The sequence below is a fragment of the Pseudophryne corroboree genome, chromosome 2, assembly GCF_028390025.1.
Source record: "Pseudophryne corroboree isolate aPseCor3 chromosome 2, aPseCor3.hap2, whole genome shotgun sequence".
Lineage (NCBI taxonomy): Eukaryota > Metazoa > Chordata > Amphibia > Anura > Myobatrachidae > Pseudophryne > Pseudophryne corroboree.
Window position 1 is genome coordinate 353,799,888 of NC_086445.1, and position 15,812 is coordinate 353,815,699.

Sequence of the window (15,812 nt, forward strand, 5' to 3'; positions counted from 1 at the left end):
ACTTCCGTGTCCAGAATCATCCCGAGAAAAGACAATCTTGTTGTCGGTTCCAATTGTGACTTTGGATAATTTATGATCCAACCGTGTTGTTGGAGTATCGACAGGGAGAGTGTGATGTTTTGTAACAACTGCTCCCTGGATCTCGCCTTTATCAGGAGATCGTCTAGATAAGGAATTATATCGACTCCTTTTTGACGCAGGAGAACCATCATATCTGCCATCACCTTGGTGAATTCCCTCGGCGCCGTGGAGAGACCGAAAGGTAACGTCTGGAATTGGTAATGGCAATCCTGAACCGCGAATCTCAGATAAGCTTGGTGAGGAGGATGAATGGGAACATGCAGGTAAGCATCTTTTATGTCTACAGACATCATGTAGTCCCCCTTCTCCAGACTGGAAATCACTGCCCTCAGTGATTCCATTTTGAACTTGAATCGTTTCAAGTAGAGATTAAGATTTTTCAGGTTTAGGATCGGTCTGACCGAGCCGTCCGGCTTCGGTACTACAAAAAAGGCTTGAATAAAACCCCTCCCCTTGTTGTGGCAAAGGTACCAGGACTATGACCTGATCCTGACATAATTTTTGGATTGCCGCTGTTACTGCTTGCCTTTCTGGAAGAGAAGCTGGCAAGGTCGATTTGAAAAATCGACATGGGGGAACGTCTTGAAACTCCAGCTTGTATCCCTGGGACACTATTTGCAACACCCAGGGATCCAGGCCAGACAGAATCCAACCTTGGCTGAACAGTTTGAGAAGTGCCCCCACCCGAGCGGCCTCCCGCAAAGGAGCCCCAGTGTCATGCTGAAGATTTGGCAGAAGTAGGGGTAGACTTCTGCTCCTGGGAACCTGAAGCTGCTGTGGACTTCTTTCCCTTTCCCCTACCCGCAAAGAAGGGGGAACCTCTCGCTTTTTTGTATTTATTAAGCCGAAAGGACTGCATGTGCTGGTGATATGTCTTTTTTGCCGGTGCAGGCACAGAGGGCAAAAATGACGACTTACCTGCGGTAGCCGCCGAGACTAACGCATCCAGTCCATCGCCAAATAATGCCTCACCTTTATATGGGAGAGAGCCTCCATATTCCTTTTGGAATCTGCATTCGCGTTCCACTGGCGAATCCACAACGCCCGCCGAGCCGATACTGCCATGGTAGCGGCTTGTGAACTCACGAGTCCAATATCTTTCATTGCTTCTAGCATGCATGCGGCAGCGTCTTTGATATTCCCTAACTTCAGGAGTATCTCATCTTTATCAATTGTGTCAATTTCTGATGACACGCTTTCTGACCATTTTTCAATAGCGCGACTCACCCACATCCCTTCAAAGAGTGTATTTAGCTCGTTGGAAGGAGGGAAAGTGACCTTAGATTTCCTTTCTTTATGGAAATAAGCCTTCTCCTGAGGTACAGGAGTGGCTTCCGTGACTTCCAGAACTTCCCTTATAGCCACAATCATATATTGTATATTTTTGGCCAATTTATGATCTATTTCTCTGGAGTCACTATCGTCAACACAAGAATCAGTGTCTGTGTCGGTATCAGTATTCACAATATTCGCAAATGGTCTCTTTTGTGACCCAGAGGGGTCGCCTGAGGATAGAAAACAGATTTTCTCCAGCACTCAGCATGAGATTCACACTTATCTAATCTCCTATTGATATGATGCATACTATCACGTATTTCTTTCACCCATGCAGGCTCTTGGTGTGCCGGCAGCGTCACCACATTACACTTCTGTGTCCCTAAAATGGTTTCCTCCGGGGAGGAACTCCCTGCCTCTCACATGTCTTACACATGTGTACAACACACACAGACACACTGGGACTTATAGGGGACAGACCCACAGCAAAATCTGTCAGAGGGACAGTTTAGGAGCAGCCAGTTCACAACCCCAGCGCCAGTATCTAATATGAGAGGGGGTGGTACCAAGAGTGGGGTAAAGTGAAAAAGCAGAGGGAAGACGTTAGTATAAGGCAGTAGGGGAGACAAACAATGTTAGTACCTTTGGCGGGCACAAGGCCCTGCAGGCGAGAAACAGCCCCGACAGCAGAGTCCAAGCTCCGATTCCCAGCACCCAGACGGCAACAGGCGCCGTCGTCTCAGGCACCGTGCAAACACAAGTAGTCTATCACCACCTCCGTCCTCAGGAACAGCAGCGTGTCTGTCCCAGAGAGTCGGGCAATGCGCCCGCCGGTATAGGGCCAAAGAACCTCCCTGCGGCTAGCGTCCGTTTCCAGCACGATCCATCCGCCCGGGCCGGGAGAGGCAGAACTTACAGCAGGGTCGTGGGCCTCCGGCTAAGCAAAGGGTCCTCGGCAATAAGGGATCCCACACACCCCGACAGTAGCCCTCAACGTCAGGGACACCCAGCAGCAGCTCTTTAGGTATGGCGCCAGCCACCCGTACGCGGGAGCCCCGGGGTCCGGGCAAAGAACCCACAGGGTCCGTGCCGGAAAGTCAGCGCAGGGGGCAAGTCTCCAAGTGGGTACCCCAGATCAAGCGCCCAGCCAGCTCACAGAATTAGGGTTGCTTCCCCGCCGCAGCACTGTATGGGGTCCCCCCCAGCTGGGAGCTGCGATCGTGCAGCTTCCAGCGCCGCCCAGTAGCCCAGGCCGGGAGAAAGCTCCGCTGCTGCGTCTATTGTGTCAGGCAGGATGGGTGACACGGGATTCCTCTCTGTTGCAGCGGCCTCTACGTTCCCCACGCCCGCAGGATCCGGGCCGAGCGCCGCTCAGCTCCCGGCGCGGCTTAACAGCTAGGGTCAGGGTAAGCCGGTCCGCTGTCAGAGCCGTGCAGCCACGCGAGACTCGCCGGACAGAACGGGGCAGAAAGGATCTCCTCTTCGCCGCAACCACTGCTCCGTACGATCGGCGGCTCCCTCACATCATCCGGCAGCAGGATCCAGGTCAGAGGGCAAGCAGAGTCCCGAGCGGCAACCAGATCAGTCACTCACGCGGGTCCCGCAAAGGTCCGGTCCTCCCACAGACTGTCTCTCTTCAGCGGTCTGCACCCGACAGCTGGTATCCGCCTGATGCCAGCGAAGCAGGTAGGAATAGGGTGAGCCCGCTACAGGCCCGTCACCGCCATCTTGTTCTCGCCAACATCGGCGTTCATGCGGGCCATCACAATTTGTGGCCATAATAAAGGGGTTTTACAGGTGCGCCTGAGAAGGATTGTGTCTGCAAAGAATAGTAAAAATGACCTCTTTTCCTGATTTAGAATACAATTGGTAGGTTACTGTGGTCAACAAATGAAAGTAAGTAAATATCTTGATAATCACAAATGAGAGTAAATAAGAGAGTAATGGTCTTGATAATAACAAGAAGGCAGTAAACAATATAATGAAAATAAAACTTGTCTTTTTATTTTTAGAATATGTTGTTATATCTATTACTTTAAGAATGAATGAAAAAAGGGGGGGGGGGGGACCGGGGAGTTGTGGGCTAGGGAGAGATTGAACTGCTAACAATGTAGCAGTGAAAAAATCCCTGATTGTATACAGGTGTTAATAGGAATATAGTTGTTGTGGTAGTTACACTTCAGAAAAGTGGCGTCCCACCTCTGAGTGAAGTCTGAGATAATTGAAATTGTCCAGAGCTGATGATGGGGCTAAAATGTCTTTTTGGCACCGGTGGGATCCAAAAGCAAAAACAAAAAGAAAATAAGGGGTACCCCTGAGTTGCCACTGGCAATAAGGGGTCAGGATAGGGCTATTGCTAGGGTAGTGAGGACTCCAGACAGACCGTACCCCTCTACGCCCTGGATCACCCCGATGTCGCTCTAATGAGTGCACCGTGGTGCCCTGGGCAGAAGGGGATAGATCGTGAGTCTTGGAGAGAGAGGTAGGGGCTGCTTCTAGCACTGTCAGTGCTGTCCGCCGCGCCTTCTCCTCTCCTACAGAGTCCCTTACCTCTAGTTTCTGCTCCGTCTTCTTTTTCCCTCTGCCAGCGGTCTGTTCCGTGTCTGCTTCACCCGGTAACGCGTCCTCCCGCACTTCCGGGTATTCCGTCCACGTGACTAGGCTCAGGTGTCCCCGGGTCTCGTCTCTAGCGTCTTTCTTCCTTCCTCCTCCAGGTCACCGTTCAGTCGCTCTGTTAATTCGACGGGGGTATGAGAAATAATTGTAGATGAGTTTGTATGATTCATGCGCTCCAACGCGTATCGGCCAGTGTTGGCCTTCGTCAGGGAGTCCTGTTCCACCATCTTGGATGTGGGCTTTTTATGCCCACATCCAGCGGGAGTGGCCTAATAGATTTACTTCATAATCAAAAAAAGGGGGGGGATGGGTATGGTTTGAAATAGGAGGTTTTTTAGGGGAAACAGTTGAAAATGGAAATAAAATAAATATAATAAAATAAAAATAAAAATAAAATAAGACAAAAATAAAAATAAATAAAAATAAAGTAAAATAGAATCAAAATAATAATAATAATAATAATAATAAAAGTAAAAATAAGATAGGAATAAGTGATGGAAATTGAGATTTGAATTAGTGGGTTTTAACCCTCTTGTTCCTATGTGTCCATAAATTAATAGATGGACGTTGTAATATTTATAATGCTTATTGCAATGTTGCACTTCAAATTCATAGAAAAAAATAATAGTAATAGGAAAAAATAATATAATATAATAAAAATAATAATAATAGTGAAAAATAATAATAATAATAAAATAATATTGAAAATTAATAATTAATAATAAGTAAATAAAAACAAAAACAATAAAAATAAATCAAGATTTCTAAATAAGTGAGTTTTAAACCTCTTAATCCTATATGTCCATATGCTAGTTAATGAATACTGTAATATTTATATTACTTATCTGCAGTGTTGCACTTTAGATTCGTAATGATCAATATTCATGATGCGATTTATTAATCAATAATGACAAAGAAGTGAGATGTCTAAATAAGTGGGTTTTAAACCTCTTTCTCCTATGTGTCCATATGTTAGTTAATGAATGCTGTAATATTTATAATTTTACATCTATGTGTGTAGCTGCATGCACACAAATAATCTAAACTTGGGTCACTGATCACTTGCCTGTGATTATTGCTCTAACCTCATTGTCTAAGTTTAACCCATGCGGTCTTAAAGTCTTTAGTGTGAACATCCAATTTAACTCTTCCTTATTAATCATCCTTATAAAGTCCCCCCCTCTCCAGTTTTGTTTCAGCATTTTTATCCCTATAACTCTCATCCCTTCTGGATTCTGCCCATGTTTCTCTCTGAAGTGATTTGAGAGGCTGTGTGTCTCCAGACCTTTCTTTATGTTCCTTATGTGTTCTGAGGTTCTTGTTTTCAGTGGCCAGACTCCGGTGGCTAAAACGAATCCCGGGGAGATATAGGGGTCATCCGACTCAGCAGCACTTCTAGAGCCCGTATACGTGTTTAGTGACCCCAAGATTTGCCCCAGAGTGGGGGATGCAGGCAGATCATAGATCTCTAACCCGGGAGAGGAGTTAAAAGGCGGCCATACTCGATGCCCCGCCCACCGGAACTATAAAGTGACTTTTATGTTATGTTAGGTGCATATTAATATGAATTTATTTTATGATTGTTACTGAATAAATTACATTTTAATTCCCAACTTCAGACATTTTTTCTTCCTGTAAAGTTTCTTTGTTTTCTATTTAATACAAATTATTATTTAATAAGCACTTTCCATTTTTTTTTTCATGGTATGAGCAGTTTTGCTGCCATGGAATCAGGACTGGTTGCCACCACTGATGAAACCATGAATTGCAGAAGAAAATGACATTTATTGGTGAATTGAAACTAAACAGAGGTCTCGCAGCAAAAAAATAAACACACAAGTTAAGGCCCCATACATCAGCGAGAAATTGCTGCAGTTTCCTGATCCCCCAATGGCCTGGTCCGTGAGTCGGGAATATTAAACATGTTTAAAAATCCTGTTTCCCCGATTTCTGAATGAAAACGTCCGAGATTGGCAAGCCCAGGTTTTTAACATGTTTAAATTTCCCCGATGGATCACCGAACATTGCTGGGCGCCGATTGGCAGATGGACCGTTCTGGTTGGGGAATTGGCACTTCGATGTATCAGGGTCTTTAAATCAAAAAAATAGATGTTTGAAGCGAAAGAAAAAAAATAGTCAAAAATGCCTGAACGTAATCCAGTAGAAAATTGTGGCAATGCCTGAAGTAGGGTGCTCATGGAAGAAAACCCACGAACACCCATGAGCTGAAGCAGTTCTGTTAAGAGTAATGTGGTACAATTCTTCCAAGCCGATCTGGAACACTGATAAAAAGCATTCTGGAAGTCCGTTACAGCTTACGTTCACATAGATTTCTGACAAAGACACTTTGTGTTGGAAATTTTTAATCAATAAACAAATGAAAATATATCTCTCCGTGTGTTATTTGAAGTACCTGGTTTTCTAAAATTTTATGATGTAGATGAAGATCTAAACACATTTAGGGGTATAATCAATAACTGTCGGAAGCTGCCGTCTTGTCGGAAAGACGGCAGCTTCCGACAGAAATAGGTCGGAAGGGGTTCCGACCTATTCAATAGGGGCAGAATAGCCGCCGGTCTGTGTGCTTCTGTTGAAAACGGGGCCAAATCCGACAGGTTTTGGCCCCCTTTCCGACAAACTCAATCCGACTTGAAAACAAGTCAGATTGAGGTGAGGAGACGAGCAGTGCTGCGGGCGGCTAGGGGAGCTGAGATTGTCGGCCAGCGGGAAGAGCTGACAGCGGGGGGACATCTCTGCGGCGGTTGGCGCTGCAGGGATAGAAGTGGGGGGACGGCCATGCACCTCTCTCCCTGCAGCAGCGCACCCTCCCCCCCCCCCAGCAGACATGTCCCTCCGCTGTCAGCTCATCCCGCCGGCCGCCAATCTCAGCTCGTCCCGCCACCCAGCTTACCGGTCCCCGCATCCAAGGATGAAGGGCAGAGCTGCTTCGGACCCGGGGAGGATGAGCTAGTCTGGGTGGCGCACGGCGCCGGGGTCAGCAGCAGCACCGAAGATGAGGACGCCCAGCCGGCGGCGAGGGAGCAGCAGCAGGGAGGTTGAGGACGCCCAGCTGGTGCTGCGATCGGGGTGAGCAGCAGCAGCCAAATTTGACAGTCGGATTTGGCTCAAATCCGACAGTCGGATTTGGCAGTTTATTGAATAGTGCATGGTCAGATCCATTCCGATGAATATACCCCTTATGGTCACATTTATACAGAAATTCAGAAACTTCTAAAGAGTTCACCAATGTTCTAGCTCCACTGAAGACATTCCATTGAAACCTATATATCTAAAAAGCATAACATCCCAACGCCAGAAACATTTTATCCTTCAAATGCATATTTTATTTTACTTATAAAGCAATATTGTATTTCCACTGTTTATTACACCTATACCATGTAATCCAATCCACCTGAGGCAAATATTTAACAGTCATGGACAATACATGTATAGCAAAACACCAAGGCTAGTGCCAAACTAGGTAAGATAATGTGACAGTTATGGAAGGAAAATAACACCCAACATTGGTCCTTTTTACACCCTCAAATATCATTAACCATTATTAAAGACAAATTATTATCATTGTATTATGAGGATTAATGAATAGCAGCATTCAATAGAGCATTAGTGTTCTCTGAAATAATACCATTCTATTGTTCCATAAGGTGCCTGTGAAACTGGAATGGGTAAATAGACAGTACTATAACATACCAACAGCACTGCTGGTATAAATATGTGCAAACAGAAAAGTTTTCTACAAAGAATGACAAAAAAAGTATGGGGATTAGGTGTAGATTTAAAAACAGTTAGGTATATTTTAAGGTTCAGCATCCATATAAGGAAAAAGCCCTTATCTGGAAACATTGTCATTTCACACATTGGGGCAGATGTATTATTAGTCCCTTAAAGTTCGGTATTCCTGCTTTTACACTTCACCGCTTTTTCGTGGTGATCTGCTGTCACATACCACCTTAATGCATGTCCGCTTGGCCTCACCTCATAGCGATGTGCTATGTCTTGCCCCTGGTAAAGTGTAGTCTCCCCTCATAGCGCAGATGCTTGTGCATTGGCTCTCCTCCCGTGCATGCGCAGAAGGTCTCCTTCCCAGTGGTCTCTGTGACTGTCTCCCCTCGCATGCGATCTGGATCCTCAGGGACGCCGATGCTGACGAGGCGCAGGGACACCCGTTTGGCTGGAGCAGCGGATAGAAAACAAGCAAAGCCAGCTGGGAGGAGACGAAGAGAGCAGGGAGACATAACGAATCGATAAACGCAATGTCCCTGTTGATACATAAGGTACAGCAGCGGGTTGCCATAGACGGCAGCGGCTCCATAAATGAGGCATACGGCATATTCGCTAATAGAAATGCCGCTATGCACGCCCGATAAGCAGGCGGTAAATCACCATTCATAAATTTAGGAAAAGCGGTAACAGCTGGATATAACGTGTGCTATGTGCACATAGCGCACGTTCTTACATCTGCCCCATTGCTCCTATGACCATCCCTGCCTTATTAAACAGTGCTCCCCACAGTGACTCTTGGGGCAATATTCAATTGTTTTATCACGCCCAACCTCCCGTCTAACGTGACGGGAGATCAGGGGAGAGATAGTTAATTATTTTATCGCACCCTAAAAGACCGCTGCGTAAAAGGGCTAAACACGACTACACAAATGGGTACAGCGCATAAAGTGCCATTTGGGCACCCAAACGGGTCACTTTTCGCACATTTCAGCTTGCCACTACCCTAAGGTGCGAGCTGAAATGTCGATGCCTGCAGCTGTTCGCGCCTGACAGGAGCCAACAATTGAATTGCTCCATTGGACACACAGCAACTGGCATTCCTGTGTATAAATAACTCTTCCTTGAAATAGACTTCAGTGCAATATCTTCCCTTTTATAGCATTTATTTGCTCCTTTTATTGTTTCTCATTTTTAGTATTTATAGATACTGAGTTTTTGGAAAATGCATCCCATACTTGTAAATAAAGTATTTGCAGTGTTTGTCCAAGTGTTTAATCATTTATAGGTAAAAAGTATTGCCCATTTTTAGGCCACAAAAATAAAACCTTAAACTAGCAGAAATATATATCCAGTATGTAACTGCCCTTCACATAAAATATTTAACTGGAACAGTAGAATTTGCAGACATACACATTAGATAATTGCAGATAATTCACTGCTCTGTCTGAGTAAACTCAGTGCCTTTTTTAAGATTTGAGCTATAGTATGCCTCTAACGGGAGGCACTCGATATACCGGCTGTCGGGATCCCCGGTATACCAACACCTAATCTCTCTCTTGGGTTGTCCATGACACCCCTGGTGGGAGAATAAATAGCCCACCGTGCCTGCAGCGTGGCGAGTGCAGCGAGCCCGCAAGGAGCTCCTTTGCGCTCGCCCTGCTGCGGTATGCTGGGCGCCAGGATCCAGAGCGCCGGCCACTCATTGTACACCCGCCTCAAACATAACATTGAGCTTACCTTTCATTTAAACAGAGATCAAGCCACTCCTGTAAACTGCTCTATGTTACATGATTCATCTACCTGCACTCTGATCCATCAGTCCTGCCAAACAGTACTTAGATGTGCAATAAAAATACTTTTAAAGACTGTTTTTAACAAAAATAATTAAAACAAGATTTAGATTAAAAAGGCACATAGGAAGAAAACTATTCAAGGTTATCTCCAGGAAGTAATTGTACATATTTGGAGATTAGGTAAAATGGAGCATGGCCAAGACTGAAAATTGTGAGATTTCCAGTAATTTTTCTAAAGGAGTCCCAAACCAGCTTTGCTATCTAGAACTTTCCTGTAGCAAAGGGGTACACTGTTGTCTGTGAAGTCCATGGTTCAAAGGAACACTGGAGAAAAAGCCTGTAAAATAAGTTGACCAGCAGTCCCAGTTTGTCTCAAGTGCTCAATCGTTTGTCTGGTCTTGGAACACATTTGGTGATAGCTACTTTCCACAGGGCAGGTGCCAGAAGAAGGCTTAAGGTTGTCACGCTCAAAATAAGGAGGTAGACCTGAAATTAGATGGCAAATTCTTTAAACAAACACTAAAAGCAAGAAGAAATTTTACCAAATATCATCATGGTATTACAGGATAAAGTATACACTTTACACTTTTAGGCATTAACGTAGATCTAACCTTAAACGTAAAGCTCATTAGCTAAATGCAGTTTAACAAACATATGAAATGCTTTTGAAAATCAGCGCAGAGCCTTGCCCCTGCCTGCCTGTAATGCACAATGGGCCTGATTCAGATTTTGAAGCAAGCAGAAAAAGCATGTACTGTACGTTTGTATCTGGATCAAACCATTTTGCAATGCAAGGGGAGGAAATACATCTATATTTGTTCTGTGCATGGTATATATGGTCTGATTTTGAAAGTAGCTTTATTTTACACTGCAATTTAGATTTCAGGTTGGACACACAGCCCACCCAAATCTAACTCTCTGCACATGTTACATCTGCCCCACCTGCAGTGCAACATGGTTTTGCCCAGTCGCTTGGTTTTTTGGTTTACTTTTACATCTGAATGGCCTCTATATGTGACAAGTGAATCCTATAAAAAGTTGGACACTGCATTTACAGGTTTCTGTTCTGACAGAAATAATGTAACCCTCTCTTCATCTTAAGCCATATACACATGGGTCATTCCTGCAGTCGACACATGTCTTTGACAAAAGGAAAGTAAACTTTGCTATATGTATCCAAACTGGATAAAAATCCCATTCGTTAGGCAGAGCAACAGGACTGGCTCCTGGGACTACACAAGAAAATACTTTTCAGCAATACTACAATCTGTACATACACAGTACTCACCTCGCGGGAAATTATCCCAGACCTGCGGGCTCTGCTGCCTAAAACAAATGAGAACTCACTGACTTGAGCTAGACCAGCAGACACAATCCACTTAATGTACTGGCTGCTTTTAGGCAAAATCAAAGATAGTACCAGCACTGCCAAAACAAACTGTGAAGAGAGAAATACATGTAGATGATAAATTATAAAAATAAGCAAACTTAAAAAAAAAAAAAGTGAACATTTAATTGTTTAACGCTAATATCAGTATACTCTTTATGCAGTTTGTCATTTGTGATACCATTTACTGCATTTACTCCCATACTGCATTCAATATGCGTATTATTAAAATAAGAATTTACTCACCGGTAATTCTATTTCTCGTAGTCCGTAGTGGATGCTGGGAACTCCGTAAGGACCATAGGGAATAGCGGGCTCCGACGGAGGCTGGGCACTCTAGAAAGATCTTAGACTACCTGGTGTGCACTGGCTCCTCCCACTATGACCCTCCTCCAAGCCTCAGTTAGGTACTGTGCCCGGACGAGCGTACACAATAAGGAAGGATTTTGAATCCCGGGTAAGACTCATACCAGCCACACCAATCACACCGTACAACTCGTGATATGAAACACAGTTAACAGTATGAAACAATAGAGCCTCTCAACAGATGGCTCAACAATAACCCGATTTAGTTAACAATAACTATGTACAAGTATTGCAGACAATCCGCACTTGGGATGGGCGCCCAGCATCCACTACGGACTACGAGAAATAGAATTACCGGTGAGTAAATTCTTATTTTCTCTGACGTCCTAGTGGATGCTGGGAACTCCGTAAGGACCATGGGGATTATACCAAAGCTCCCAAACGGGCGGGAGAGTGCGGATGACTCTGCAGCACCGAATGAGAGAACTCCAGGTCCTCCTCAGCCAGGGTATCAAATTTATAGAATTTTGCAAAGGTGTTTGCCCCTGACCAAGTAGCAGCTCGGCAAAGTTGTAAAGCCGAGACCCCTCGGGCAGCCGCCCAAGATGAGCCCACCTTCCTTGTGGAATGGGCATTGACAGATTTTGGCTGTGGCAGGCCTGCAACAGTATGTGCAAGCTGAATTGTACTACAAATCCAACGAGCAATAGTCTGCTTAGAAGCAGGAGCACCCAGCTTGTTGGGTGCATACAGGATAAACAGCGAGTCAGATTTTCTGACTCCAGCCGTCCTGGAAACATATATTTTCAGGGCCCTGACAACGTCTAGCAACTTGGAGTCCTCCAAATCCTTAGTAGCCGCAGGCACCACAATAGGCAGGTTCAGGTGAAACGCTGACACCACCTTAAGGAGAAACTGGGGACGAGTCCTCAATTCTGCCCTATCCATATGGAAAATCAGATAAGGGCTTTTACATGATAAAGCCGCCAACTCTGACACTCGCCTGGCTGAAGCCAAGGCCAATAACATGACCACTTTCCACGTGAGATATTTCAGATCCACGGTTTTTAGTGGCTCAAACCAATGTGATTTTAAGAAACTCAACATCACGTTGAGATCCCAAGGTGCCACAGGAGGCACAAATGGGGGCTGAATATGCAGCACTCCTTTCACAAATGTCTGAACTTCAGGTACTGAAGCTAGTTCTTTTTGAAAGAAAATTGACAGAGCCGAGATCTGTACCTTAATGGAGCCCAGTTTTAGGCCCATATTCACTCCTGCTTGCAGGAAATGCAGAAATCGACCTAGTTGAAATTCCTCTGTTGGGGCCTTTTTGGCCTCACACCATGCAACATATTTCCGCCATATGCGGTAATAATGCTTTGCTGTAACATCTTTCCTGGCTTTAATAAGCGTAGGAATGACTTCCTCCGGAATGCCCTTTTCCTTCAGGATCCGGCGTTCAACCGCCATGCCGTCAAACGCAGCCGCGGTAAGTCTTGGAACAGACAGGGGCCCTGCTGCAACAGGTCTTGTCTGAGCGGCAGAGACCACGGGTCCTCTGAGATCATCTCTTGAAGTTCCGGGTACCACGCTCTTCTCGGCCAATCCGGAACCACGAGAATTGTGCTTACTCCTCGCTTTCTTATTATTCTCAATACCTTTGGTATGAGAGGTAGAGGAGGGAACACAAACTGACCGGTACACCCACGGTGTCACTAGAGCGTCCACAGCTATCGCCTGAGGGTCTCTTGACCTGGCGCAATACTTCTCTAGTTTTTTGTTTAGGCGGGACGCCATCATGTCCACCTGTGGACGACCCCATTGATTTACAATCATTTGGAAAACTTCTGGATGAAGTCCCCACTCTCCTGGGTGGAGGTCGTGCCTGCTGAGAAAGTCTGCTTCCCAGTTGTCCACTCCCGGGATGAACACTGCTGACAGTGCTAGTACATGATTCTCCGCCCATCTGAGAATTTTTGTGGCTTCTGCCATCGCCGTCCTGCTTCTTGTGCCGCCCTGTCGATTCACATGGGCGACTGCCGTGATGTTGTCTGACTGGATCAGCACCGGCTGGTGTAGGAGCAGGGATTTTGCTTGACTTAGGGCATTGTAAATGGCCCTTAGTTCCAGAATATTTATGTGAAGGGCAGTCTCCTGACTTGACCATAGTCCTTGGAAATTTCTTCCCTTTGTGACTGCCCCCCAGCCTCGTAGGCTGGCATCCGTGGTCACCAGGACCCAGTCCTGTATGCCGAATCTGCGGCCCTCCAGAAGATGAGCACTGTGCAGCCACCACAGAAGAGACACCCTGGTTCGTGGAGACAGGGTTATTAAACGATGCATCTGAAGATGCGATCCGGACCACTTGTCCAACAGGTCCCACTGAAAAATTCTGGCATGGAACCTGCCGAATGGAATTGCTTCGTAAGAAGCTACCATCTTTCCGAGGACCCGCGTGCAGTGATGCACCGATACCTGTTTTGGTTTTAGGAGGTCTCTGACTAGAGAAGACAACTCCCTGGCTTTCTCCTCCGGGAGAAACACACTTTTCTGGGCCGTGTCCAGAATCATTCCCAGGAACATTAGACGTGTCGTGGGGACCAGCTGTGACTTTGGGATATTCAGAATCCAACCGTGCTGGCTCAGCACTTCCTGAGATAGTGCTACTCCCACTAACAACTGTTCCTTGGATCGTGCCTTTATTAGGAGATCGTCCAAGTATGGGATAATTAAAACTCCCTTTTTTCGAAGGAGTATCATCATTTCCGCCATAACCTTGGTAAATACCCTCGGTGCCGTGGAGAGTCCAAACGGCAGCGTCTGGAATTGGTAATGGCAATCCTGTACCATAAATCTGAGGTACTCCTGGTGAGGATGGTAAATGGGGACATGCAGGTAAGCATCCTTGATGTCCAGGGATACCATGTAATCGCCCTCGTCCAGGCTTGCAATAACCGCCCTGAGCGATTCCATCTTGAACTTGAATTTTTTAATGTATGTGTTCAAGGATTTCAAATTTAAAATGGGTCTCACCGAACCGTCCGGTTTCGGCACCACAAAAAGTGTGGAATAGTAACCCCGGCCTTGTTGAAGTAGGGGTACCTTGATTATCACTTGCTGGGAATACAGCTTGTGAATCGCTGCTAGCACCGCCTCCCTGTCTGAGGGAGCAATCGGCAAGGCGGATTTTAGGAAACGGCCGGGTGGAGTCGCCTCGAATTCCAGCCTGTATCCCTGAGATACTATTTGAAGGATCCAGGAATCCACCTGTGAGCAAGCCCACTGATTGCTGAAATTCCTGAGGCGGGCCCCCACCGTACCTGGCTCCGCCTGTGAAGCCCCACCGTCATGCGGCGGACTTGGAAGAGGAAGCGGGGGAGGACTTTTGTTCCTGGGAACCTGCTGTTTGCTGCAGCCTTTTTCCCCTGCCTCTGCCTCTTGACAGAAAAGACCCTCCTTTTCCCCGCTTGTTTTTCTGGGACCGAAAGGACTGAACCTGATAAAATGGCGCCTTCTTAGGCTGTGAGGGGACATGGGGTAAAAATGCTGACTTCCCAGACGTTGCTGTGGAAACTAGGTCGGAGAGACCATCCCCAAATAATTCCTCCCCCTTATAAGGCAAAACTTCCATGTGCCTTTTGGAATCTGCATCTCCAGTCCACTGGCGAGTCCATAAGCATCTCCTAGCAGAGATGGATAATGCACTTACTTTAGATGCCAGCCGGCAGATTTCCCTCTGTGCATCTCTCATGTATAAGACTGAGTCTTTGATATGGTCAATTGTTAGCAGGATCGTGTCTCTGTCTAACGTGTCAACATTTTCTGACAGTTTATCTGACCACGCAGCGGCAGCACTGCACATCCATGCTGACGCAATAGCTGGTCTGAGTATAATGCCTGAGTGTGTATATACAGACTTCAGGATCGCCTCCTGCTTTCTATCAGCAGGTTCCTTAAGGGCGGCCGTATCCTGGGACGGTAGTGCCACCTTTTTAGACAAACGTGTGAGCGCTTTATCCACCCTCGGGGGTGTTTCCCAACGTAACCTATCCTCTGGCGGGAAAGGGAACGCCATTAGTAGCTTCTTAGGAATGACCAATTTCTTATCAGGGGAAGCCCACGCTTCTTCACACACTTCATTTAATTCATCTGACGGGGGAAAAACTACAGGTAGTTTTTTCTCCCCAAACATAATACCCTTTTTTGTGGTACCTGGATGTAAATCAGAAATATTTAACACCTCTTTCATTGCCTCAATCATGCAGTGAATGGCCTTAACGGGCATTAAATTTGACTCATCGTCGTCGACACTGGTGTCAGTATCCGTGTCGACATCTACTTGTGCCACCTGAGATAGCGGGCGTTTCAGAGCCCCTGATGACTTTTGAGACACCTGGACAGGCACGAGCTGAAGACTCGGCTGTCCCACAGTCGGCATGTCGTCAAATTTTTTATGTAAGGAGTCTATACGTGCACTCATTTCCTGCCATAATACCATCCACTCAGGTGTCTGACCCCCAGGGGGTGACATCCCTGCTAAAGGCATTTGCTCCTCCTCCACATCATTATCCTCCTCAAACATGTCGACACAGCCGTACCGACACACT

The 15,812-nt window shown here is 46.1% G+C and overlaps 1 protein-coding gene across 2 annotated transcripts in view; it reads right to left on the bottom strand.

Moving 5' to 3' along the window:
* Positions 1-7,293: 7,293 nt before the first annotated feature.
* Positions 7,294-15,812, bottom strand: part of TMCO3 (transmembrane and coiled-coil domains 3) — a 100,666-nt gene continuing 92,147 nt past the window's right edge. For both annotated transcript variants that reach the window (XM_063953109.1, XM_063953108.1), the window contains 2 exons: positions 10,798-10,947; positions 7,294-9,995 (listed from right to left, as the gene is read on the bottom strand). In XM_063953109.1, coding sequence (XP_063809179.1) covers positions 9,882-9,995; positions 10,798-10,947 — 264 coding nt within the window. In that variant the 3' untranslated portion in view covers positions 7,294-9,881. The remainder of the gene's footprint in view (positions 9,996-10,797; positions 10,948-15,812) is intronic.